Here is a 27,331-nt window from a genome sequence, read left to right as displayed (position 1 = left end):
CTCTGGGATGAGCCCCCCCCCAGCTCCCTCCATTCCCTTCTCCCGCCGCTCCCTGGGCACTTCCAGCCCCTCATTCCATGCCCTGGACATTCCCAGCGGGACAATCCCTGGAATTGCATCCCTGCATCCTCCCCGCTGCGGATTCCCATCCCTCTCCCCCCTCCAGGCACCGGAATCCACCCAAAATTCGGGAATCCCGGGGCCTTTTCCGTGCCCTGGAGCCAAACCCGGGAATCCCGAAGGACAAAACTCCACCAGGAAACGCTGGACGAGCCCTCGGGGTTAATTGGGATGCTAATTACACCCCACTAATTAACACACCCGGCTCCAAACCATTCCCATCCTCCGGAGCATTCCCAGAGCTGGGAACGGGGATGAAATTCCAATTTTTTTTTTTGGTGTGCCCTGATCTCCAAAGCAGGAAAATCCAGGTGATTAACAAACTTTATTAACGAGGGGAGCTCGTTAAGCGGCCACAACGACGACGCCAGGAGTCATCAGACACGGAGCCGCTTCCAGAGGGAGCAGGGTTTCCCTGGAGTCGGGATTTACGGGGCCAATCCCGGCTTTTCCAAGTTTTTCGGGATTTCAAGGGGAGCAGAGGTGGTTGTGTCACAACCAGGATTTGGGAAAAGCCGCCCGTGCCCCTCTGGAAAAAATCCGGGATAAAAGCGCAGGAAAAACCGGTCTGGGAACAAGGAGAACAAAAATTCCTGCTAAAAGTGGGGGAAAACCTGGAAGGGAGGATGGGAAGGGCCAAAGGGGAGGAGTGAAATGCTGGAATGAGGAGTGGGAATTTCCTTATCCAGGAGAATTCCTAGCGGAACTGGAGGGGGCTGATGCGCAGCCCCAGCACGTCCTTCCCGATCTCCGTCACCTGCAGGGACAAACAGAGGATTCAGGGGTGAAAATTTGGGATTCAGGGGTGAAAATTCAGGAATTAGGGGTGGAAACTCAAGATTTAGGGGTTGGGTTTGTGGCTGTCGCTCCTGGGCCCGTGCTGGGAGCACTGGGAAAGGTCTGGGAGCATCCTCAGACCACCCTGGTGGGATTTGGGTGTGAATTTAAGGGATTTGAGTGGAAATCTGAGAGATTTGAGGGGATATTTGAGATATTTCTATGGATATTGGAGATATTTCCATGGATAAAAAAAATTCCCCCTCAGCCTCCTCCAAACTGAGCAGGCCCAACTCCCACAGGCCTCTCTTGTGGGAAAAGACACTCCAGAGCCCAAATTCCCTCACAGAGGAGAGATTTTTGGGGATATTTGAGGTATTTCCATGGATATTTGACTTATTTCCCTGGATATCTGACTTATTTCCACGGATATCTGAGATATTTCCATGGATGGATAAGATCCCCCCTCAGCCTCCCCTCAAACCGAGCAGGCCCAACTCCCACAGGCCTCTCTTGTGGGAAAAACAGGAGAGATTTTTGGGGATATTGGAGATATTTCTATGGATATTTGAGATATCTCCACAGATATTTGACTTATTTCCCTGGATATCTGACTTATTTCCATGGATATTTGACTTATTTCCATGGATGGATAAGATCCCCCCTCAGCCTCCCCTCAAACCGAGCAGGCCCAACTCCCACAGGCCTCTCTTGTGGGAAAAAACACTCCAGAGCCCAAATTCCCTCACAGAGGAGAGATTTTTGGGGATATTTGAGGTATTTCCATGGATATCTGACTTATTTCCACGGATATCTGAGATATTTCCATGGATGGATAAGATCCCCCCTCAGCCTCCCCTCAAACCGAGCAGGCCCAACTCCCACCGGCCTTGCAGAAATTTGCAGATTTGACCCCAAATCCCTTCCAGGGACCCCAAAATGTCCCTGCTAAGGCCAGCCCTGAACCCTGGAACACCGGGAAAGGCCCGTGAGGAGAGGCAGGACGAGCCTCACCGTGGTGACGCGGCAGATCTGCCCGCGGAACTCGGGGCTGTAGCAGGCGCCGCTGAGGGGACATTTCTCCAGGGCCTTGCCGCGGTAGATGGGGCGGTAGGAGGCGGCGCAGATGTCGAAGGGGTTGTGCTGGTCGTAGTTGAGCTGGTGGCTGTCGCTGGGGTTCTTCTCGCACGCCGCCAGGATCTTCCGCGTCTGGAGAAGCGGAGAACCGCGAGTGGGGACGCGGCGGGGAAGTTTGGGGAGGGGGGCGCCTCAGAAATGGGTCAGAGCGGGGGTGTGGGGATATCACAAAAATGGGGTCACAGAAGAGGTTTGGGGACAGGGATACCTCAGAAATTGGTCAGAGCAGGGGTGTGGAGATGGGGACATCGCAAAATGGGGTCAGAGTGGGGGTTTGGGGATGGGGATACCTCAGAAAGGGGTCACAGAGAGGGTTTGGGGACAGGGATATCACAAAAATGGGTCACAGAGGGGGTTTGGGGATGGGGACACCTCAGAAATTGGTGACTGAGAGGGTTTGGGGACAGGGATATCACAAAAACGGGTCACTGAGAGGGTTTGGGGACAGGGATACCTCAGAAATTGGTCAGAGCAGGGGTGTGGAGATGGGGACATCGCAAAATGGGGTCACAGAGAGGGTTTGGGGACAGGGATATCACAAAAATGGGTCACAGAGAGGGTTTGGGGACAGGGACACTGCAAAAAGGGGTCACAGAGAGGGCTTAGGGACAGGGATATCATAAAAAAGGGTCACAGAGGGGCTTTGGGCATGGGGACACCTCAGAAATTGGTCAGAGCAGGGGTGTGGGGATGGGGATATCACAAAAATGGGTCACAGAGAGGTTTTGGGGACAGGAATATGACAAAAAAGGGTCACAGAGGGGGTTTGGGGACAGGGATATCACAAAAAGGGGTCACAGAGAGGTTTTGGGGACAGGGACACCCCAATAAAGCTGCTTCACAACTTGAAGGCCTCATCTGAGGAGCTCACCTTGGGTTTGGGGACATTTGGGGACATTTAGGGACATTTGGGGACAGGGCCACGGGGGTCTCACCTGCTGGGCCACCTCGGGCTTGGGGCCGAGCTCGAGCAGGCGCCGGGCGAAGGTGGCGGCGCTTTTGAAGTTGCGGAGTTTGAAGAAGAGGTTGAGGGCGGTGCGGAGCACCAGGATCATGTGCACGGGCTGCAGCTGGGAGTGCGTGAAGTAGGCGGCCATCTGCCAGGGAAAAGCGGGATGAAACCCTCGGGAATAACGGGAATTACAGGCAGTGCCTCCCCTCCAGGCTGGAGTTGGCGTTGAAGGCAGAATTCCGTATTTTCGATGAGTTTTTTGTGCAGGATTCCTGCACTTCTCCCCTCAGAAATCCCACATTTCCGCCCTCAGGATTTCCTTTGTTTTTCCCCTCAGAAATTCTCACCTTTTCCCCTCAGGAATTCCCACCTTTAACCCTCAGGAATTCCCACATTTCCTACTTCAGGAATCCTGTATTTCTCCCCTCATGAATTCCCACTTTTCCCCTCAGAAATTCCCACCTTTTCCCCTCAGGAATTCCTACATCTCCCCCCCTCAGAAATCCTGTATTTCTTCCTTCAGATAGCCCACATTCTCCCCTTCAGGAATCCAACATTTCCCCCCTCAGGAATTCCATGTTTTCCCCTCAGGAATTCCATGTTTTCCCCTCAGGAATTCCATGTTTTCCCCTTTGGAATTCCCACATTTTCCCCCCTCAGAAATCCCACATTTCCCCCCTCAGGAATTCCATGTTTTCCCCTCAGAAATCCCACATTTTCCCTCGGGATTCCCTCACCTCACAGATCCTCTTCTGCTGCTCCAGCGTTTCCTTGGGCAGCTTCTTCCTCTCGATCTCCATGGACAATCCCACGATGTATTCCCGGCAAATGGCGATCAGCTGCTGCGCCTTTGGGGCAAATCCCGGGATCAAACCCTTCCCTGGGCACGCTTTGGGATTCCCATGTTTGCCCCCTCAGGAATTCCCACATTTTCCCCTCAGAAATCCCATATATTCCCCTCAGGAATTCCCATGTTTTCCCCTCAGGAATTCCCCCATTTTCCCCCTCAGGAATCCCCCATTTTCCCTCTCAGAATTCCCCCATTTTTCCCCTCAGAATTCCCATGTTTTCCCCTCAGAATTCCCCCATTTCCCCCTCAGAAATCCCACATTTTCCCCTCAGGAACTCCCCCATTTCCCCCTCAGAAATCCCACATTTTCCCCTCAGGAACTCCCCCATTTTCCCCCTCAGGAATCCCCCATTTTCCCCCCAGGAATTCCCACATATTCCCCCTCAGGAATTACCACATTTTCCCCTCAGAAATTCCCCCATTTTCCCCCTCAGAAATCCCATATATTCCCCTCAGGAATTCCCATGTTTTCCCCTCAGAATCCCCCCATTTTCCCCTCAGAATTGCCCCCTCAGGATTCCCCCCCTCACCTCAGCGATCTCCTGTTTGTTATCCACCACCAGCAGGGGGACGCTGAGCAGGATCAGCCGGAATTTCTCCACGGCCTCCTCGAACTTGCCGGCGGTGGTGAGCTGATAGCAGAGCTGCAGCCTCTGGATCAGCTCGCCCAGCTTCAGCCCCACGGCCGGCAGCGCTCCCTTCATCCCGCCCTCCTTCCTGGGATCCGCCAGGAAAACCGGGATTTAGGGGGAGTTCTGCTCCCTGAGGCCTTTCCCAGGCTTCCCAAACCTTTTTCCCCGTGGAAAAATCGGCCCAAATATCCAGGCCTGGCACGGCTTGAGGCTGTTTCCTCTCGTTCTGGCTCTGTTCTCTGGGATTAGATCCCAAATTCCCCCTGGAATTCCCTCTGGATCCCCCTTTTCTCCAGGCTGAGCCCCTCTACCTCCTTCAGGATCCTCCATTCCGTTCTCCCACCGCTCCAGGACACTTCCCACTTCCCAGCCCCTCGTTCCATCAGGATCCAGCCCTGGACATTCCCTGGATTTTACCCCCAAACCCATCTCCGCTCCCCACAATTCCCACCTCTCTCCACAAACCGGGAATTCCGCCTCCTCCCCATCCCTGGAGGCGCCCAGGCAATTCCTGAACCTCGCTCTGGAGGGAATCAACCTCGCCCGCCTCATTCCCAACCCCAGAAATCCGGGATTTCTCTCCAGGAAGAGCATTCCCAGCAGCCTGGGGGATCCCTGGAACCCGGGGAAGGCGCTCACCAGTTGCGGTGTGGGAATCCGTACATGGCGGGGAGGCTGGGAAGCGCCTGGAATGTCGTCCGGCCTCGGGAAAAGGTCTGCAGGAAGAGCTGCTTGTAGGGGCCGAAGTTGGTCACTCCCACCTGGTCATGGAGCAGCTGACGGGATAAAAAAATCACGGATTGAGCCGGGAAAACCTGGATCGGGCAGCGCCGAGGCCTCGCTTGGGGTCAGATCCCTGGAAAAATGGGGATGGAACGTTCCGGAACAGACACGGAGCGAGGATTCGGGGTGTAGGCGAAGTGAAAGGGAAAGGAGGAGTTTCTCCGGAAGAAAGTTCCATGGGAAACTCACCCTCATGGCTGTCTCGAAGGATCCTGCCAGGATGTGATCCACGGGGAGCTGGGAATTGTTGCACCACACCTGGAAAAGAGGGAAGGGAATCCAGGTGGGATTGGGATGGGCACGGCTCCCACAGGGAATTCCCACGCCGGGCTCACGGATCCCAGGGGAAAAAACAACCCCAAGGACAAAGGGGAAAAGGAGGAAATTCCCGGTTTTCCGAGGAAATCTGGGATTTACCTGGGCTGGGCTGGTGCCTTTGGTGGGGGGCACGAAGAATCCGTCCTCGGCCGCTCCCGCGGGGCCGGTGGCGACGTCCTGAGGGAAAATCCCGGAATTCCAGCTGAAAGTTGAGCTGGACCATCCCAGAGAACATTCCCCGCTTCCCAAATTCCCGAGGAATCGGCACTGGGATGCCCCAGGATTCTCCTACCAGCTCGGGGGGAAGATCCAAATCTTCTTCCACTTCCCATCCTCCTCCTTCCTCCTGCCCTTTTCCTGTTCCCTCCTCTCCGAATCCTTCCCCGGCATCCACGAATCCGTCTGCGGGGAGCAGGGAATGTTCTCTGGGATCCCACGGGAACGGGGAACTGGGTTTTCCAAGGGAAATTCTGGGATTTTTCCCACCTTCGTCCAGCTGCAGCTCGGCGTCCTCGCCCCAGCCCTCGGTGCCCACGGCGTCCATGTCGATGTCGGCGGCCAGGGCTCCTCCCTTCCCTAAAAAAAACCAGGGAAAGACCCTCAGGAAAGAATTCCAGGAGGGGAAAAGCCCACCCTGCCCTCGTGCTGTTGCATCCCGCAGAATTTTGGGATTTGGGAGGCTGGGGCAGAGCTCCAGGATGGATCCTCACTCTGAGCTCCAGGAATTCCTCCATCCAGGGACTGGGATCCAACCCTCCCTGAGCCCCTTCCGACGCTTCCCAACCCTTTTTCCATGGAAAAACCATCCCAAAGATCCAGCCCTGGCACAGCCCGAGGCCGTTCCCTGGGATCAGATCCCAAATCCTGCCTGGAAGAGCCCGGAATTCCCCCGGATCCCCCTTTTCTCCCGGATGAGCCCCCTCGTGATTTTCCATTCCCTTTTCCAGCCGCTCATTCCGTGACTTCCCACAGCCCCGGCCATTCCGAGGGCTCATTCCCAATCCCAATCCCGTTATTCCCAGTGCCTCACATCCAGCTCCTTTCCCAATTCCTCCCCCAGAACATTCCCGGGTTTCTCGCTGCCGCAGCCACGGGAACCTCCCCGTGCCGATCCCAAATCCCGGGAACGCCGGGAACGCCGGGAATGCCGACCTTTCCCGGCGATGGAGCCCTCGAAGAATCCCTTGGAGACGGTCAGGAGGGGCCAGTTGGTGTCCAGGGGCAGCACCGGCGCCGGCGGCTGCAGCAGCCGCGCCTCCGGATCCACGGCCGGGATCTGGGATGAGCCGGGAAAACGTCAGGAAAATCCCGGCCTTTGGGATCCCGGCCCGCTCCTCGCTCCGGAAAGGAGCTGCTTTTCCATCGTCTCCTCCTTCCCCAGCTCCAGGAGTTTCCCAGGAATCCCATCCCCACTGGGTCCTGCTGGTCCTGGATTCCCGGAGTTTCCCAGGAATCCCCTCCTTCCCGAATTCCCGGAGTTTTCCAGTTGTTCTCCCACTGGATCCCCCCCGTCCCCAAATTCCAGGAGTTTTCCAGGATTTCCCCCTTCCCCGCCATTCCCTCCTCCCCCGATTCCAGGCATTTTCCCCGCTGGATCCCACCGTTCCCCTCCCAAATTCCCGGAGTTTTCCCGGAGTTTTCCGGGCGTTCCCACCGTCTCCTTCTCGGGATCGAAGGATTCCCGCAGGCTCTCGGCCTCCTCGTCCAGCCCGTGTGTGGCGGCCGTCAGGAACGCCAGGGATTCTGGAACGACGGGAACGACCCACGGGAATAACGGGAAAAACCATTGGAATGATGGGAATGACCACGGGAATAACGGGAAAAGCCATTGGAATGATTGGAAGGACTCCCCGTGCCCGGAATTCCTGGAATTCCCCGGGGAAGGAAACCCTGTGCCTGTGAACTCTGAGAATTCCATGGGGAAAGACTCCCAATACCCCGAATTCCCTTTGGGAAGGACTCCCGGCGCCTGAAATCCCGGGAATTCCCTGGAGAAGGACTCCCAGTGCTGAGAACCCCAGGAATTCCCTTTGGGAAGGGTTCCCAGTGCCCAGAACTCTGGGAATTCCCTGGAAAAGGACTCCCAGAGCCCAGAATTCCCTGGAAAAGGTCTCTCCACACCCAGAATTCCCTGGAGAAGGACTCCCAGTACCCAGAACTCCACGAATTCCCTGGAGAACGTCTCCCAGAGCCCAGAATTCCCTGGAAAAGGTCTCTCCACACCCAGAATTCCCTTTGGGAAGGGTTCCCAGTGACCAGAGCTCTGGGAATTCCCTGGAAAAGGCCTCCCAGTGCCCAGAATTCCCTGGAAAAGGCCTCCCAGTGCCCAGAATTCCCTGGAAAAGCCCGGAATCCCGGGAATTCCCTTGGGGCAGGACTCACTCTGGCCGCAGCCGCGCAGGATCCGCACCCTCTCGGCCACGTCCCCCAGGTACAGCGCGTTCTGGTAGTGCCCGCTCATGTCCTTCCGGATCTCCGCTGCGCCCAAAAACCCCGGGAAATCAGGGGAAAAAAAAATCCCGGGAAAAGCCAAAATTCCCGTGGGGAAGGGCGCAGCTCACCGATCTTCATCATCTTGCGGAGCTTCTCCAGGTTGCCGGTGAGGAGGTAGAGGAAGGAGAGGCGGTCGAAGTTCTTGGTGCGCTGGTAGCACATCTCCACCACCTGGTGGTTCCCCTGCAGCAGCGCCGCCTCGCCCAGCTTCTGCCAGCAGCCCTTGTCGTCCAGAGCCTTGGCGGCCTCCAGGGCGATCTGTTCTCCGGGAATTCCGGGAATTCGGGATGGGGAATGGGCTGACGGGGATGGGGGATGGGGGTTGGGAGTGGGGGTTGCTCTGCTGGCGCGGGGCTTTGGGGGTGTCCAGGGTGATCTGTGCCCAGGGCACGGGCTGGGTCCCGAAACATCCGGAACTGAACTTCCCAGAACATCCCAGAACATTCCAGAGCATCCCAGAGCATCCTGACCCATCCCAGAACATCCCAGAACGTTCCAGAACCATCCCAGAACATTCCAGAACACCCCAGAGCATCCTGAGCCATCCCAGAGCATCCAAGGGCATCCTGAACCATCCCCAAATCATCCCCAAATCATCCCAGAACACCCCAGAACATTCCAGAACACCCCAGAGCATCCCAAACCATCCCAGAACACCCCAGAACATCCCAAACCATCCCAGAACATCCCAGAACATCCCAAACCATCCCAGAACATCCCAAACCATCCCAGAACACCCCAAACCATCCCAGAACATCCCAGAACACCCCAGAGCATCCCAAACCATCCCAGAACATCCCAAACCATCCCAGAACACCCCAAACCATCCCAGAACATCCCAGAACACCCCAGAGCATCCCAAACCATCCCAGAGCATCCCAGAACACCCCAGAGCATCCCAAACCATCCCAGAACATCCCAAACCATCCCAGAACATCCCAGAACACCCCAGAGCATCCCAAACCATCCCAGAGCATCCCAGAACACCCCAGAGCATCCCAAACCATCCCAGAACATCCCAAACCATCCCAGAACATCCCAGAACACCCCAGAGCATCCCAAACCATCCCAGAACATCCCAAACCATCCCAGAACATCCCAGAACATCCCAAACCATCCCAAACCATCCCAGAACATCCCAAACCATCCCAAACCATCCCAGAACATCCCAGAACATCCCAAACCATCCCAGAACATCCCAGAACACCCCAGAGCATCCCAAACCATCCCAGAACATCCCAGAACATCCCAAACCATCCCAAACCATCCCAGAACATCCCAGAACATCCCAAACCATCCCAGAACATCCCAGAACACCCCAGAGCATCCCAAACCATCCCAGAACATCCCAGAACATCCCAAACCGCCCCGATCCGCCCCGATGCCGCCGGCACCGTCACCTCGATGTTGCCGCACTCCAGGGCGAGGCTGAAGCGCGTTTTCTCGTCGCGCACGAAGTGCAGCGCCACCTCGGGGTACCCCTTGCGCTGCAGGTACGCGATGATGGCCTGGCCCACCAGCCGCGCGCTGCGCACCATGTGCAGCACCTGCAGGATCCCAAATCACATCCCAAATCACATCCCAAATCCCAAATCACATCCCAATCCCAAATCACATCCCAAATCACATCCCAAATCCCAAATCCCAAATCACATCCCAATCCCAAATCACATCACAAATCACATCCCAAATCACAAATCACATCCCGAATCCTGAATCCTCATCCCAAATCACATCCCAAATCCCAAATCACATCCCAAATCCCAAATCCTCATCCCAAACCCTGCCCCACCAGCCGCGCGCTGCGCACCATGTGCAGCACCTGGATCCCAAATCACATCCCAAACCCCAAATCACATCCCAAATCACAAATCACATCCTGAATCCTGAATCCTCATCCCAAATCACATCCCAAATCCTGCCCCACCACCCGCGCGCTGCGCACCATGTGCAGCACCTGCAGGATCCCAAATCATATCCCAAATCACATCCCAAATCCCAAATCACATCCCAAATCCCAAATCACATCCCAAATCACATCCCAAATCACATCCCAAATCCCAAATCCCATCCTAAATCCCAAATCACATCCCAAATCCCAAATCACATCCCAAATCCCAAATCACATCCCAAATCCCAAATCACATCCCAAATCACATCCCAAATCACATCCCAAATCCCAAATCCCATCCTAAATCCCAAATCACATCCCAAATCCCAAATCCCAAACCCCAAATCCCAAATCCCATCCTAAATCCCAAATCACATCCCAAATCCTGAATCCTCACCCCAAACCCTGCCCCACCAGCCGCGCGCTGCGCACCATGTGCAGCACCTGGATCCCAAATCCCAAATCCCATCCCAAATCCTCATCCCAAACCCCATTCCTCCCTCATCCCAAACCCCATTCCTCCTCCCCCATTCATTCCTAATCCCGGTGTTATTTTTCCCGGCGACGATTCCCGCACCTCGTCGTACTTCCTGTGGATGAGGGCGAGTTTGAAGCGGAACTCGGTGGGGTCGATGCTGAGCACGCGGGGCCGGCACTCGCGGTCCAGGCAGTGCACGCTGTTCCCGCGCACGCGCGTCACGTAGATCGGCAGGTCCAGCGTGCGGATGATGCCGTGATCCCTGCGCGGAGACCCCGCTCGCATCCCGCCGGCGTTCCCGGGGGCATTCCCCACGTTCCCGGGGCGTTCCCGCCATTTCTGGGGCATTCCCCACGTTCCCGGGGCATTCCCGAAATTCCCAGGACGTTCCTGACATTCCCACTCAGCTCCAGGGGGATTCGAAGCATGTCCAGGGCATTCCTGCCATTCCCGGGGGGATTCCCGACATTCCTGGGGCGTTCCCGGCATTCCCACTCAGCTCCAGGGGTGTCCCCGCCATTCCCAGGGGATTCCCGGTATTCCTGGGGAGCTCCCGGGGGATTCCTGGTATTCCCGGGGCATTCCTGCCATTCTCGGGTCATTCCCGGCATTCCTGGGGGATTCCCGCCATTCCCACTCAGCTCCCGGGGGATTCCCGGCCATCCTGAGGAGGTCACAGCCATCCTGGGGCTCTCCTGGCCATCCCAAGGAATTCCCGTCCATCCCAGGGAATTCCTGGATCGCTCCGTGGGGGTGTTCTCCCATTCCCACCCATCCCAGGGAATTCCTGGATCGTTCTGTGCGGGTGTTCTCCCATTCCCGCCCATCCCAGGGAATTCCCGGATCGTTCTGTGGGGGTGTTATCCCATTCCCACCCATCCCGGGGAATTCCCGGATCGTTCTGTGCGGGTGTTCTCCCATTCCCGCCCATCCCAGGGAATTCCCGGATCGTTCTTCGGGTGTTATCCCATTCCCACCCATCCCGGGGAATTCCCGGATCGTTCTGTGCGGGTGTTCTCCCATTCCCGCCCATCCCAGGGAATTCCCGGATCGTTCTGTGCGGGTGTTCTCCCATTCCCGCCCATCCCAGGGAATTCCCGGATCGTTCTGTGCGGGTGTTCTCCCATTCCCGCCCATCCCAGGGAATTCCCGGATCGTTCTTCGGGTGTTATCCCATTCCCACCCATCCCGGGGAATTCCCGGATCGTTCTGTGCGGGTGTTCTCCCATTCCCGCCCATCCCAGGGAATTCCCGGATCGTTCTGTGCGGGTGTTCTCCCATTCCCACCCATCCCAGGGAATTCCTGGATCGTTCTGTGCGGGTGTTATCCCATTCCCACCCATCCCAGGGAATTCCCGGATCGTTCTGTGCGGGTGTTCTCCCATTCCCACCCATCCCAGGGAATTCCTGGATCACTCCGTGGGGGTGTTCTCCCATTCCCACCCATCCCAGGGAATTCCTGGATCGCTCCGTGGGGGTGTTCTCCCATTCCCGCCCATCCCAGGGAATTCCCGGATCGTTCTGTGCGGGTGTTCTCCCATTCCCACCCATCCCAGGGAATTCCCGGATCGTTCTGTGGGGGTGTTATCCCATTCCCGCCCATCCCGGGGCATTCCCGGCCATCCCGAGGAGGTCACAGCCATCCCGGGGCTCTCCTGTCCATCCCAAGGAATTCCTGTCCATCCCAGGACTCTCATTCCCAGCCATCCCAAGGAATTCCCGGCCATCCCGGGGCATTCCCGGCCGGCTCCGGCTGTTGCGGCGGGCTGACCCCGAGGTGACGGCGTATTTGATGTGGTTGCTGGTGGTGTAGATGAAGACGCCGCTCTCGTCCCAGGCGCCGCTCTTCACCCGGATGTTCTCGTGGATCTGGCACAGCGACTCCAGCTTCCGGTTACACAGCAGGATGGCTGCCAGGGAATACAGCCGGGAATGAGTCCGGGAATGAATCTGGGAATGAATCTGGGAGTACAGCCGGGAATGGAATACAGGCGGGAATGGAATACAGCCGGGAATGGAATACAGGCAGGAATACAGCCGGGAATACAGGCGGGAATGGAATACAGGCGGGAATACAGCCAGGAATACAGCTGGGAATGGAATACAGGCGGGAATACAGGCGGGAATACAGGCGGGAATGGAATACAGGCGGGAATGGAATACAGCCGGGAATGGAATACAGCCGGGAATACAGCTGGGAATACAGCACAGCCGGGAATGGAATACAGGCGCGAATACAGGCGGGAATACAGGCGGGAATACAGGCGGGAATGGAATACAGATGGATATACAGGCGGGAATGGAAGACAGGCGGGAATACAGGCGGGAATACAGCTGGGAATGGAATACAGGTGGGAATGGAATACAGGTGGGAATGGAATACAGGTGGGAATGGAATACAGGCAGGAATACAGCCGGATATACAGGCGGGAATGGAAGACAGGCGGGAACACAGGCGGGAATACAGGCGGGAATGAATCCGGGAATACAGGCGGGAATGGAATACAGGCGGGAATACAGGCGGGAATGGAATACAGGCGGGAATACAGCCGGATACACAGGCGGGAATGGAAGACAGGCGGGAATGGAATACAGGCGGGAATACAGCCAGGTATACAGGCGGGAATACAGGCAGGAATACAGGTGGGAATGGAATACAGCCGGGAATGGAATACAGGCGGGAATACAGCTGGATATACAGGCGGGAATGGAAGACAGGCGGGAACACAGGCGGGAATACAGGCGGGAATGAATCCGGGAATACAGCCGGGAATGAATCAGGGAATACAGGCGGGAATACAGACGGGAATGGAATACAGGCGGGAATGGAGCTGGGAATACAGCACAGCTGGGAATGGAATACAGGCGGGAATACAGGCGGGAATACAGGCGGGAATACAGCCAGATATACAGCTGGGAATGGAATACAGGCGCGAGTACAGGCGGGAATACAGGCGGGAATGGAATACAGACAGGAATACAGCCAGATACACAGGCGGGAATGGAATACAGGCGGGAATACAGGCGGGAATGAATCCGGGAATACAGGCGGGAATACAGGCGGGAATGAATCCGGGAATACAGGCGGGAATACAGCCAGGGGAGTGAGGGGATCCAGGGGATTGTGAGGATTGTGGGAATCTGGGAATCCGGGAATCAGGGGATTGTGGGAATGTGGGAATACATCCAGGAATCCGGGGGATTGAAGGGATTGTAGGAATCCAGGAATTGTGGGAATTGAGGGAATCCGGGAATTGCGGGAATGAGGGGATCAGGGAATCCAGGGGATTGAGGGGATCGTGGGAATTGTTCCCGGAACTCGGGAAGGGCCCAATCCCGCCCCAATCCCGAGGGCACGGAATGCTCCCAGAGATAGGAAATCCCAGGAATAACCCGGGAAGAAGTCTGGGATTCATCCCTAAAATCCCTCCCAGGGAAGCCCGGGATGGTTTGGGATGGAAGCAGCGCAAAAATCCCTCAAGGGCTTCCCTAAAAATTCCTTCAAGGAATTCCCACAGTGCCCGGGCCGGGATTTGCCTTCCCCGTGCTTTTTCCCTCTGGAATATTCTCAGGAAGTTCGGGATTCCCCAAATTCCCCCCGCCCAGGGAATTCCCGGAGCTTGGAGCGGGACCCTCGGAGGGTTTTCCCCAACTGGGAATTTTATGGGATCCCGTAAAAACCCGGGAAATTCCTTTAAAAAACCCGGGAAATTCCAGGAAAAACCTGGGAAATTCCTTTGAAAAACCCGGGAAATCCCACGGAAATCCCGGGGAATTCCATGAAAAGCCTTGGGAATGCCGGGGCTCACCGTGCTTGGCCAGCAGGGCCACGTGGGACATGTCGGCCGACCAGATCACGTACTTCACCTTGGAGATCTTCACCGACGCCAAAGTCCTGCGGAAAAACGGGATTGGGGAGCCCAAAAAACCCTGGAAGAGCCCAAAAAAATCCTGGGGGGATCCCAAAAAAACCCCGGGGGATCCCAAAAAATCCCGGAGGAGACCAAAAAAACCCCAGGGGATCCCAAAAAACCCTGGAAGAGCCCAAAAAAATCCCAGGGGATCCCAAAAAACACCAACGGATCCCTTTTCCAGCCTTTCCCAGATTTCCACAGGAACAGGAAGGATTTGGGGTGGAAAAAGCGTGATTTGGGATGAAAAAAATGGGATTTGGGGGAAAAAACGGGATTTAGGGGAAAAAAGTCAGGATTAGGGTGAGGAAAATGGGATTTAGGAGGAAAAAATGGGATTCATGGGGAAAAAAGGGGATTTAGGGTGAAAAAAAAGGGACTTGGTGGGAGAAATTGATTTAGGAGAAAAAAAATGGGATTTAAGGTGAAAAACCAGGATTTAGAATGAAAAAAATGGGATTTAGGGTGAAAAAAGTGGGATTTAGGGCGAGAAAAAAGGGGATTTAGGGGGAGAAAAAGCGGGATTTGGGAATTCCGGGCGAATTCCCACCTTTTCTGCTGGACGTCGAAGAGGGTGACGGAGTCGGAGTCGCGCAGGAGCAAATTCCCGGTGCCGGCGTAGAAAATCTCGTCGCAGTTGGGAACCGGAATCTTCTTGGTGATCTCGTTCTTCAGGTTCTTGATCAGGATCTGGGACGGAATTCCCGGATTTTGGGGTTTTTTGGGAATGCCGCCAGGGTTTGGGGGGGTTCATCCTGCGGTTTTCCCGGGTTTTTTTCATAGGGTTGGGAAGATCCGACCGGAATCCCCGGAATTCCAGGAATTCCCTGCAGGGATGGGGATCCAACCCTCCCTGAGTCCCTTCAAGTAGTTCCCAAACCCTGTTTTCCATGGAAAAATCATCCCAAATTACCCAATTATTCCCAAATTTCCCACCCTGAGCCTCCCCTGGCCCAGCTCGACGCCGTTCCCCGGGATCAGATCCCAAATCCCCGCTGGAAAAATCCCGGAATTCCCCCTGGATCCCCCTGAGCCCCCCCAGCTCCCTCAGGATCCTCCATTCCCTTTTCCAGCCCCATTCCCGCTTTTCCCAGCCCTTTCTTTGGGATGGGCCCCGCCATCCCGGAATTCCCGGAATTCCCGGAATTCCCGGGATCCTCACCGAGTGCATCCGGTCCAGGACGGCGAATCGGTTCCGCGCCACCCACACGGCCGTGAGCCCCGAGGAGCGCTTCCCCTCCGGAGCTGGAATCCGGGAGAAAGTCGGGAAAATCCGGGATAAAGCCGGGAAAATCCGGGATAAAGCCGGGAATCCGGGAGAAAGCCGGGAATCCGGCCCGGAATCCAGATTGGGGGATGGGATCGGGACGGGGTTGATGGGATTGGGATGGAGTTGGGATGGAGTTCTGGGATTGCGATGGGATCGGGATGGGATTGATGGAATTGGGATGGAATTGATGGGATTGGGATGGGATCCAGAGTTTTTCCAGCTGGGATTGGGACTGGGATGGGATTGATGGGATTGATGGGATTGGGACGGGATTGGGATGGATTTGGGATGGAGTTTAGGGATTGGGATGGGATTGGGATGGAGTTTAGGGATTGGGATGGGATTGAGATGGGATTGATGGGATTGGGATGGGATTCAGGGATCAGGATGGGATCGGGATGGGATTGATGGGATTGGGATGGGATTGATGGGATTGGGATGGGATTGATGGGATCAATGGGATCGATGGGATTGGGATGGGATTGATGGGATTGGGATGGGATTGATGGGATTGGGATGGGATTGATGGGATTGGGATGGGATCGATGGGATTGGGATGGGATTGATGGGATCAATGGGATCGATGGGATTGGGATGGGATTGATGGGATCAATGGGATCGATGGGATTGGGATGGGATTGATGGGATCAATGGGATCGATGGGATTGGGATGGGATTGATGGGATCAATGGGATCGATGGGATTGGGATGGGATCGATGGGATTGGGACGGGATTGATGGGATCAATGGGATCGATGGGATTGGGATGGGATTCAGGGATTGGGATGGGATTGATGGGATCGATGGGATTCAGGGATTGGGATGAGATTCAGGGATTGGGACGGGATCCGGAGCTTTCCCAGCCAGGATTGGGATTGGGAAGCGGCCCCGGAGCCGCCCCCGCCCCTTTCCCCGTTCCCGCTTCCCCCAGAAAGGCCCAATTTCCACGGATCCCCGTCCCAGAATCCCGGGATTTTGGGGATCAGAGGAGACCCCAAATTCCCGGCACAATTCCCCCACCCCAGGCTGCTCCAGCCTCGGAGATTCCAGAAAAATCCCCAATTTTCCGACGGAAAAAATCCCCAAAAGGTGCAATCCCAGGGATTTTCCACCAAAAAAAAAATGGGATTTAGGGGATTTCCCCCCAAGAAAAGCAGGAATTTGAGGGATTTTCCCAAAATTTCAGGGATTTGATGGATTTTCCCCCCCCAGACTTTCCCCTCCTCCAGCAGCGGAATTTTCCCTTTTCCCTGTTTTTTTTTCGGGAGCCAGCTGCTCCTCCAGCAAATCCAGGGATTTGATGGATGTTCCCAATTATCCCAGCTGGACAAAGCTCCCAAAAAAAAAACCCACAAAAAAAAAAAGGGAATTTTTGTTTTTTCCCGTTCTCTCCCTCCAAATCCAGCCCAGCAGGGAAATATTCCCCGCTCCGAACCCTCCGGAATCTCCATAAATCCCTGGAAAAATCCCCAGATCCATCCCCTCTCCCGGCATTCCGTGGCAGGGGGAGCAGCTGGAATGGGAAAAGGAACAATTTGGGAATTTTTATCCCATAAAATCCCGGCTGGGAATCGTCGGGAAAACAAAAACCCGAGGTGGAATTTGCCGGAAAAAAAAGAAAAAGAGGGAAGGAAAAAATTCCCGGGATTGTGGCTTTGAAAGGGTTTTTTTTTTTTTTGGGACAAAACATCCCAAAAATCCAGCTGAGATCCGTTGATCCCGGAAAAAAAACAGGGAAAAATCCAGCTGGGATGGAAATCTGGGAAGGGAAAGGAAAATTCCTGCTAAAACACGGATGGGGGGGGGGCTGGAAAAATTGGGAATTTTTCAAGGGAAAAGCAGCCAAAAATCCGAGGAAAAATAAATTAAAACGGATTTTTTGGGATAAATAACGGGAAAAAGGGAGATGGGGATGGGAATTCCCGGGATTTTGGGGAGCTGGGGCCGCACCCACCGTCGGGATTTTGGGAATCGGCGTCCTTGGGAATGCTGTAGAGGTCGTAGGTGCTGTTCTCCAGGTTGCTGGCGCGCTGAGGGGGGGAAAAGTGGGATTTTAGGGATCATTCCCAAAAAACAAATGGGATTAGAGGAGTTTCCCCAAGAAAAAACTGGGAATCGGAAAAGTTTTTCCCAGAAAAAGGAGAACTTAAGGGTTTTTTTCCCAGAAAATGAGATTTTTTTGGGATTTTTTTCCCCCAAAAAAATAAGAATTTAACAGATTTTTCCCAGGAAAAAAGGGGATTTGAGGGATTTTCCCACCGCAAAATAAAAATTGGGATTTGAGAGTTTCCTCCCTAAAAAAAAAATCTGGGATCTGAGGGATTTTTCCACGCCAAAAAAATCGGGAATTTCAGGAATTCCCCCCACCGCCGCGTGGAATTTGAGGGATTTCCCCCCCCCCCAAAAAAAAGCGGAATCCGGATTTTTTTCCCCCACCGAAGACACAAAATTCCCGGAATTCCCCCCACAGAAAAACCGGAAGGGATTTTTCCATGAAATCAGGAGGGATTTGAGGAATTCTCCGGGATATTCCAGGGTTTTTTTGGGGGGAAGCTCCCGGATTTTGGGACTCACGGTGCAGAGGAGCACGGAATTCTCGGCGGGGTTGTAGGACATGCTGAACACCGGGAACTTGGAGCCGCTGGAAAAAAAACGGGAAAAGGGAAAACTTGGAATGGAGGAGGCGGAAAAAAACGGGAATTCCTGGATTTGGGGAATTCTGGGTGAAATTTCAGGAATTTTTAGGGTGAGATTTTGGGAATTTCTGGGTGGGATTTTGGGATTTATAGTCGGAATTTGGGGAATTTCAGGGCTGGATTTCGGGAATTCCTGTTGGGATTTGGGGAATTCCATTGGGGATTTTGGGAATTCCCGTCGGGGTTTTGGGAATTCCCGTGGGGATTTTGGGAATTCCTGTAGGGATTTTGGGAATTCCATTGGGGATTTTGGGAATTCCCGTCGGGGTTTTGGGAATTCCATTGGGGATTCTGGGAATTCCCGTAGGGATTTTGGGAATTCCTGTGGGGATTTTGGGAATTCCTGCTGGGATTTTGGGAATTTTGGGCAGGATTTCAGAAGTTCTGGTCAAGATTTGGGGAATTCCCATACGGATTTTGGGAATTCCTGTTGGGATTTCGGGGAATTCCCGTAGGGAGTTTGGGAATTCCCCTGGGGATTTGGGGAATTCCCATTGGGATTTTGGGAATTCCTCTCGGGATTTGGGGAATTCTGGGCAGGATTTCAGAAGCTCTGGCTGGGATTTGGGGAATTCCTGCCAGGATTTGGGGAATTCCCGTTGGGATTTCGGGAATTCCGGTCGGGATTTCGGGAATTCCCGTCGGGATTTTGGGAATTCCCGTCGGAATTCCGGGAATCGCCGTGCCTGCGGAGCTGCATGACGGCGACGTCGCGGGAGGAGCTGAAGTCGAGCTGCCGCAGGAAGCGGTCCTTGACGTAGAACAGGGAATTGCCGTGGACGGCCAGAGCCGGCCGCTCCCGCTCCAGCTTAAACACCAACATTCCACCGTCGTGACCTGGAAAAAACAGCCGGAGAAACAGCCGGAATTACAGCCGGAATGGGGGATAGAGAACACCAACATTCCACCGTCGTGGCCTGCAAAAAACAGCCGGAGAAACAGCCGGAATTACAGCCGGAAAAACAGTGAGAATGAACACCAACATTCCACCGTCGTGACCTGCGGGAAACAGCCGGAAAAACAGTGGGAATTACAGCCGGAATGGGGGATAGAGAACACCAACATTCCACCGTCGTGGCCTGGAAAAAACAGCCGGAGAAACAGCCGGAATTACAGCCGGAATGGGGGATAGAGAACACCAACATTCCAGCGTCGTGACCTGTGGGAAACAGCCGGAAAGACAGCCGGAATGTCGGGAATTACAGCCGAAAACCAGCAGGAATTACAGCAGGAATTACAGTGAGAAGGAACACCAACATTCCACCGTCGTGACCTGTGGGAAACAGCCGGAAAGACAGCCAGAATGTTGGGAATTACAGCCGGAAAAACAGCCGGAGAAACAGCCGGAATTACAGCCGGAATGGGGGATAGAGAACACCAACATTCCACCGTCGTGGCCTGGAAAAAACAGCCAGAAAAACAGTGGGAATTACAGCCGGAATGGGGGAGATTGAACACCAGCATTCCGCTATCATGGCCTGGAAAAAACAGCCGGAAAAACAGCGGGAATTACAGCCGGAATTACAGCCGGAAAAACAGCAGGAATTACAGCCGGAATGGGGGATAGAGAACACCAACATTCCACCGCCGTGACCTGTGGGAAACAGCCGGAAAGACAGCCGGAATGTCGGGAATTACAGCCGGAAAAACAGCAGGAATTACAGCCGGAATTACAGCCGGAATGGGGGATAGAGAACACCAACATTCCGCCGTCGTGACCTGTGGAAAACAGCCGGAAAAACAGCCGGAATGGGGGATACTGAACACCAGCATTCCGCCGTCATGGCCTGGGAAAACAGAGTTACAGCCGGAATTACAGCGGGAAAAACAGCCGGCATTACAGTGGGAAAAACAGCTGGAATTACAGCTGGAATTACAGTGAGAAGGAACACCAACATTCCACCGTCGTGGCCTGGGAAACAGCTGGGAAAACAGCCGGAATTACAGGCAGAATGTTGGGAACTACAGCCAGAATTACAGCGGGAATAACAGCAGGAATTACAGCGGGAATAACAGCAGGAATTACAGCAGGAATGGGGGAGATTGAACACCAGCATTCTGCCGTTGTGGTCCGGAAAAACAGCCGGAATTACAGCCGGAATGTCGGGAATTACAGCCAGAATTACAGCGGGAATTACAGCTGGAATGGGGGAGATTGAACACCGGCATTCCACCATCGTGGGCTGGGAAAAGAGCCGGAAAAACAGCCGGGATGTTGGGAATTACAGCCGGAATTACAGCCGGAACTACAGCGGGAATTTGGGATTGGAACGCGGGAGATCAAACACCAGCACGGCTGGGAAACACCCCCGGAATTGCGGGGAGAATGGAATCCTCTCCCGGCTGGAATTCGGGGATTTCTCTGGGAATTCGGGGATTCCCACTGGAATTTGGAGCTCTCCCAGCCGGAATCCACGGATTTCTCTGGGAATTCGGGGATTTCTCTGGGAATTCAGGGATTCCCACTGGGATTTCAGGATTCCCACTGGGATTTGGAGCTCTCCCAGCTGGAATTCGGGGATTTCTCTGGGAATTCCCACTGGAATTTGGAGCTCTCCCAGCTGGAATTCAGGGGTTTCTCTGGGAATTTGGGGATTCCCACTGGAATTCAGGGATTCCCACTGGGATTTCAGGATTCCCACTGGAATTTGGAGCTCTCCCGGACGGAATCCGGGGATTTCCCGGGAATTCCCGGCTCTCACCGGCAGCGAAGAGGTTGAGGTTGGGATGCGCCGCCAGCACCCAGAACCGGTCGTGGTCGCGCCGGAAGGTTTGGACGCCGGTCCTGGAAGGGGGGAGAGGGAAAATCCGGGAATTGCCGGGAATTCCCAGGAATTCCCGAGGCTCCTTCCCGAGGCTGCTGACCGCTTGGACATGTCCCAGACCCGGATGCTCTTGTCCTCGGAATTGCTGAGGATCAGCTCCTGGCGCGGGTGGAAAACGGCGCAGGAAACGTTGTTGTAGTGCCCGCGGCACGTGTCAACCTCCCAGGCCTTGGATTCTGCGGAATTCCGGGGAAAATCCCGGGAAAACAGGGGGGAAATGTCATGGGATGGGGAAAGGAGTGTGGGAATGGGGAGAAATTCCAAGGGAATGGGGAGAAATTCCAAGGAAATGGGGAGAAATCCCAGGAAAAAGGGAGGAAAAGCACCGGAAAAAGGGAAAGGGGTGCGTCCACCTCCCAGGCTTTGGATTCTGCCGGAATCCGGGGAAAATCCCGGGAAAACGGGGGGGAAATGTCACGGAATGGGGAAAGGAGTGCGGGAATGGGAAGGAATCCCAAAGAAGTGGGGAAAATCCCAGGAAAATCAGGAAAAATCCCAGGGGAATTTGGAGAAAACCCAGCGGAATGGGGAGAAATCCCAGAGAAATGGGGAGAAATCCCAGGGAAAAATGGGAGGAATGGGGGAGGATTCCCACTTTTCCACGGGATCCCCAGGGGTTTCTCCTGGTTTTTCCCGGGTTTTTCCAGGTTTTTCTCACCGTTCATCCTCCAGATCTTGACCTGGCGGTCGTCGGCGCCGGAGACGATGAGCGGCATCGAGGGGTGGAAGGCGGCCCAGTTCACCCCCCGGTCATGGCCCTGAATCCCGGGAGAAAACACCGGGAATGGGCCGGGATCCCGGGAGAAAACACCGGGAATGGGCCGGGATCCCGGGAGAAAACACCGGGAATGGGCCGGGATCCCGGGAGAAAACACCGGGAATGGGCCGGGATCCCGGGAGAAAACACCGGGAATGGAAGGAAAATCCAGGGGAAAACACAAGGAATGAGAGTGGGATCAAGGGGAAACCACAGGGAATGGTGGGGAAATCCAGGGAAAAACACCGGGAATGGAGCGAAAATCCAGGGAATGGGGCAAAAACCACAGGGAATGGGTGGGAATCCATGGAAAAACGGTCAGGAATGGGGAAAAACAGCCGGGAATGGGGGAAAATCCACAGAAAAATGGCTGGGAATGGGGGAATCCAGGGAAAAATTGCTGGGAATGGGGAAAATCCATGGAAAAATGGTCGGGAATGGGGGAATCCAGGGAAAAGCTGGGCCTGGCTCCGCCTTTTGGCGCTTCCCGGGATTCCTGGGATTCGGGGATTCCCGGGATTCGGGGCCGTACCTCCAGCACGTGTTTGACCACGGCGTCGGTGGTGCCGAAGAGATCGACCCCGGTGATGCCGCGAACGTCGGAATCCACGGAGCCGGGAGAGAGATTCTTCTTCCGGAGACCTGGGAACGGGATTGGGAATGGGATTGGGAATGGGATTGGGATTGGGAATGGGATTGGGAATGGGATTGGGATTGGGATTGGGAATGGGATTGGGAATGGGATTGGGAATGGGAATGGGATTGGGAATGGGATTGGGATTGGGAATGGGATTGGGAATGGGATTGGGATTGGGATTGGGAATGGGAATTGGATTGGGAATGCGAATGGGATTGGGATTGGGAATGGGAATGGGAATGGGATTGGGAATAGGATTGGGATTGGGATTGGGAATGGGATTGGGAACGGGAATGGGATTGGGAATGGGAATGGGAATGGGAATGGGATTGGGAATGGGAATGGGATTGGGAATGGGAATTGGATTGGGAATGGGATTGGGAATTGGATTGGGAATGGGATTGGGAATGGGATTGGGAATGGGATTGGGAACGGGAATGGGATTGGGATTGGGAATTGGATTGGGAATGGATCCAGGATCAGCCCCAGGATGGGATCCAGGGCCCAAAATCCCAGGATTTTTGCCGATTTTCCCGCTCCAAGGGCGAATTCCGGGAATTCCTCAGGGATGGGATCCAACCCTCCCCGAGCCCCTTCCGAGGCTTTTCCCCTTTTCCAGGAGGGAGTTTCCCAAATTTCCCACCCTGAGCCTCCCCTGGCACCGCTCCAGGCCGTTCCCTCTTTTCCTGTCTCTGCTCCCTGGGATCAGATCCCAAATTCCCGCTGGAAAATCCCAAAATTCCCCCCGGATCCCCCTCAGCTCCCTCAGGATTTTCCGTTCCCTTTTCCCGCCCCATTCCCGCTCATCCCAGGGGTTTTCGGGATCCGGATGAAGCCCCGCCCCTTTTCCCAGGATTCCCCAGACCCTTTTCCCGCCGGACATCGCCCGCTCCCATTCCCAGATTTTCCATGGGATCCCACTGGAGATGCCCCACTCCCATTCCCGAGGTTTTTCCGGGATTTTCCCGGGAATCTCACCGGAAATGTCCCAAACCCTGACGCTCTGCTCCCATTCCCGCCCCCATTCCCGAGGTTTTTCCGGGATTTTCCCGGGAATCTCACCGGAAATGTCCCAAACCCTGACGCTCTGGTCCAGGCTGGCCGACACCACCAGGTCCTCGCTGGGGTGGAACTGGGCGCACATCACGTAGTGGTTGTGTCCTGTCAGCACGCTGATCCCGGGGAAAAACATGGAAAAAATCATGGAAAACACATGGAAAACATGGAGGGATACAGGGAGCAGGGTCAGGGCGCTGATCCCGGGAAAAAACGGGAAAAAAACGGGAAAAAACGGGGAAAAAATATGGAAAATACAGGGAAAACTTGGGGGGACGCAGGGAACATGGGGAGGGCGCTGATCCCGGGAAAAACATGGAAAAAATCATGGAAAACACAGGGAAAACACATGGAAAACATGGAGGGATACAGGGAGGAGGGTCAGGGCGCTGATCCCGGGAAAAAACGGGAAAAAAACGGGAAAAAACGAGAAAAAAATATGGAAAACACAGGGAAAACTTGGGGAGACACAGGGAGCACGGGGAGGGCGCTGATCCCGGGAAAAAACAGGGAAAAACACATGGAAAACACATGGAAAAAATCATGGAAAACACGGGAAATCCAGGGAACACGGTGAGGGCGCTGAGCCAGAGGAAAAACGGGAGAAAAATGGGAAAAAATGGGAAAAAAATGGGAAAAACGGGAAAAAACACGGCAGAAAGCAGAATCCCAGGGAATGCTGGGAATGCTGGGAATTCCGGGAATTCTGGGAATGTTGGGAATTGCGGCTCTCACCAGACGCAGGTGCGCGACTGCCAGTTCCACACGCGGATGGTTTGGTCGTCGGAGGCGCTCAGGATCCAGGGATATTCCTGGGAAAAGGGGAATTCCGGGAATTCCAAATCCGACCCCAAAATCCCCCGGAGCCGCCGCCCCACCGGGAATTCCCGGGGATTGATTCCCACCCGGAGATTCCCCTTGGGAAAATTCCCACTTAAAAAGTTCCCGTGAAGAGATTCCCGCTGAAAATTCCCAAGAGAAAATTCCAAGAGGTTGATTCCCACTGGAGATTCCCAATGGAAAAATTCCCGTGAAGAGATTCCCACTGGAGATTCCCAGGAAAAAATTCCTAAGGGAAGTTTCCCATCGGAAATTCCCATTAATTAAGAGATTCCCATTGGAGATTCCCACGGGAGAGGAGATTCCCAGCAGGAATTCCCAGCAGGAATTCCCAGTGCTCCCAGCAGGAATTCCCGGTGTTCCCGGCCGGAATTCCCGACGTTCCCGGCCGGAATTCCCGGGATTCCTCACGTGGTGGAAGAAGGTTGTCCGGATGTAATCCAGGTGTCCCAGGAGGGTGAAGAGGCAGCGCCGCAGTTTGTAATTCCAGACCTGGGAAAAACCGGGAAAAACCGGGAATAAACTTGGGAATAACTCAGGAAAAACCCAGGAATTACCCCAGGAATAAACTCGGGAATTATCCCAGGATTAAACCGGGAATAATCTGGGAATTACTCAGGAATAATCCCAGGAATAACCCAGAAATAACCCCAGAATTAAACTGGGAATAACCCTGGAATTATCCTGGAATAATCCAGGAAAAACCTGGGAGTAAACCCAGGAATCACCCGGGAATAAACCTGGAATAACCCCAGGAATAACCCTGGGAATAACCTGGGAATTACCCTGGAAAAACCTGGGAATAACCCCAGGAACCACCCGGGAATAACCTTGGGATAACCCTGGAAACAAACCTGGAATAATCCGGGAATAACCCCGGGAATTCCACTCTGGGAAAGGCACCAGGAACGCTCCATTCCCGCCTTTCCCCCGGGAATTCTTCCCGTTCATTCCCAGATTTCCCCTCCCTTTTCCCACTCCCCATCCCAGATTTCCCCCTCCCATCCCCCAATCCCCAATCCCCAAATCCATTCCCGCCAATCCCAGGAGGGGAAGGAGCTGGGGGCTCATCCCGGGGTTTTTTTTTCGGGAAAAGCTGGAAAATCGGGAATTCCTCACCTTGATTTTGTAGTCGTCGCCTCCGGAGACGAAGAGCGGCTGCTGCTTGTGGAAGTCGATGCCTCGGACGGGCCCTGGGCCGGGAAAAACCTCTGGAATTCCCTGGGAAATCCCAGGAAATCCCCAAATCCTGGAAAATCCCGGGAAATCCCAGGAAAACCCGGGAAATCCCGGGAAATCCCGGGCGGTTGCGGCGATTCCCGCTTTTTTTAACGGATTTTTCCCCCTCGTTTTCGCCGCTTTTTGTCCCTTCAAAGCTTCCAAAAAACCGGGAATCGCCGGAATTCCAAGCCTGGATCCGGGTTTTTATGGGATTGGGGAATTTCCCGGGCTCAGGGGAGTTCAGGGCATCCCAAAATCCCACCCAGATCCCGGGAATGTTCCTGGGAGCCTTTCCCAGATCCCAAAAATCCTCCCTGGGCAGGGGGGGAATTTCCCTGGAATCCATCCCAAAAACCCCGGGGATTTTTGGGCAGGAATTCCTATTTTTTGGTGGGAATTCCCGTTTTTTTTGCTGAGAATACCCGCTTTTCAGGCCGGAATTCCCACTTTTTGGGACAGAAATTTCCAGTTTCGGTCAGGAATTCCAAGTTTGGAGCTGGAATTCCCAGTTTTTTTGGTAGTAATTCCCATTTTTGCGCCAAAATTCCCATTTTTTTGGGCTGAAATTCCCATTCTTGGGCAGTAATTCCCTTTTTTGGGGCCATTATTCCCATTTTTGGCCCAGAAATTGCCATTTTTGGGCCGAAATTCCCATTTTTCCGGCCGAAATTCCCGTTTTTTGGGCCGAAATTCCCGTTTTTCCGTGGGAAATTCCCGTTTTTCCATGGAAATCACCATCGTGCTCGTCGAACTTGTCGATGAGGGTGCAGACGCGATAATCCCAGAGCTGGATGACGCCGTTGTGGAGGCTGCTCAGCACCCACGGCCGCTTGGGGTGGAAGGAAAGCCCTGGAAAAAACGGGAAAAAAACCTCGGGAATCAGCGGGAAAACGGGCTGGGAATGATGGGAGGGGGTAAAGGATGGGAATGTGGGAAGAGGATGGGAAGAGACCGGGAAAACCCTGGGAAAGGAGAGGGAAAAGGTGTGGAAAGCTCTGGGGAGAGGTGAAGAAAAGGCGGGAGAAGGACAGAGAAAATCCTGGGAAAAGCCAGGGAAAAGTCGGAAAAATGGGGGAAAAGCTGGGAAAAGCTGGGAAAAGCCAGGAAAAACTGGGAAAAGTGATGGAATCCCCTGGGAAAAGCTGGGAAGAGCCCGAGCCCAGCCCGAATCCCGGGAATTCCTCGGACACCTCCAGGGATGGGATCCAACCCTCCCTGAGCCCCTTCTGAGGCTTTTCCCCTTTTCAAGGAGGGATTTTCCCAAATTTCCCACCCTGAGCCTCCCCTGGCCCAGCTCGAGGCCGTTCCCTCTTGTCCTGTCCCTGTTCCCTGGGATCAGATCCCAAATCCCCCCTGGAAAATCCCAAAATTCCCCCCGGATCCCCCTCAGGATTCTCCATTCCCTTCTCCCACCCCTCCAGACCCTCCCTCCATGCGGGACCTTCCCCCTCCCCTCACAAATCCCCCCCCAAACCGCTCCCACGCCTCTCCCCCGCTTCCCGCATTCCCCAAATCCCGATTTTCCGACGCTTTTCCCGGGATTTGCACCTTTCACCCGCGCGGATTTGGTCTCGAACTTGGTCAACATGGCGGCGCCGGCCCGGCCTCAGCCCGGAACCTCCACGTCGGCACCGCGGGACCGCCCCGGAGCCACACCTCTTCTGACGTCACTTCCGCCTCCTACCCG

The 27,331-nt window shown here is 54.7% G+C and overlaps 1 protein-coding gene across 1 annotated transcript; it reads right to left on the bottom strand.

Moving 5' to 3' along the window:
- Positions 1-426: 426 nt before the first annotated feature.
- COPA (coat protein complex I subunit alpha) lies at positions 427-27,320 on the bottom strand. The gene is made up of 33 exons (XM_088068702.1): positions 27,193-27,320; positions 26,380-26,493; positions 25,543-25,616; positions 24,835-24,915; positions 24,319-24,395; positions 23,590-23,699; positions 22,423-22,532; positions 21,792-21,891; positions 21,174-21,309; positions 21,011-21,093; positions 18,995-19,145; positions 18,187-18,253; positions 17,567-17,642; positions 15,505-15,587; positions 14,893-15,032; positions 14,241-14,326; positions 12,203-12,341; positions 10,531-10,693; positions 9,463-9,609; positions 8,131-8,320; positions 7,952-8,047; positions 7,224-7,312; positions 6,722-6,845; positions 6,056-6,145; positions 5,862-5,971; positions 5,669-5,746; positions 5,441-5,509; positions 5,108-5,244; positions 4,367-4,553; positions 3,724-3,834; positions 2,970-3,131; positions 1,912-2,106; positions 427-877 (listed from the first exon to the last, which is right to left on the bottom strand). Exons 1-33 carry the CDS (start codon positions 27,230-27,232, stop codon positions 818-820), a joined length of 3,675 nt encoding a protein of 1,224 aa, XP_087924828.1. The 5' UTR covers positions 27,233-27,320; the 3' UTR covers positions 427-817.
- Between the last annotated feature and the right edge of the window lie 11 nt (positions 27,321-27,331).

Source organism: Pseudopodoces humilis, chromosome 31 (genome assembly GCF_049639895.1).
Source record: "Pseudopodoces humilis isolate 2021_Gansu_Grassland_sample_001 chromosome 31, ASM4963989v1, whole genome shotgun sequence".
NCBI classification, from domain to species: domain Eukaryota; kingdom Metazoa; phylum Chordata; class Aves; order Passeriformes; family Paridae; genus Pseudopodoces; species Pseudopodoces humilis.
The sequence above is the reverse complement of the archived record's forward strand: the minus strand, read 5'-3'. Positions and strand labels throughout refer to the sequence as shown.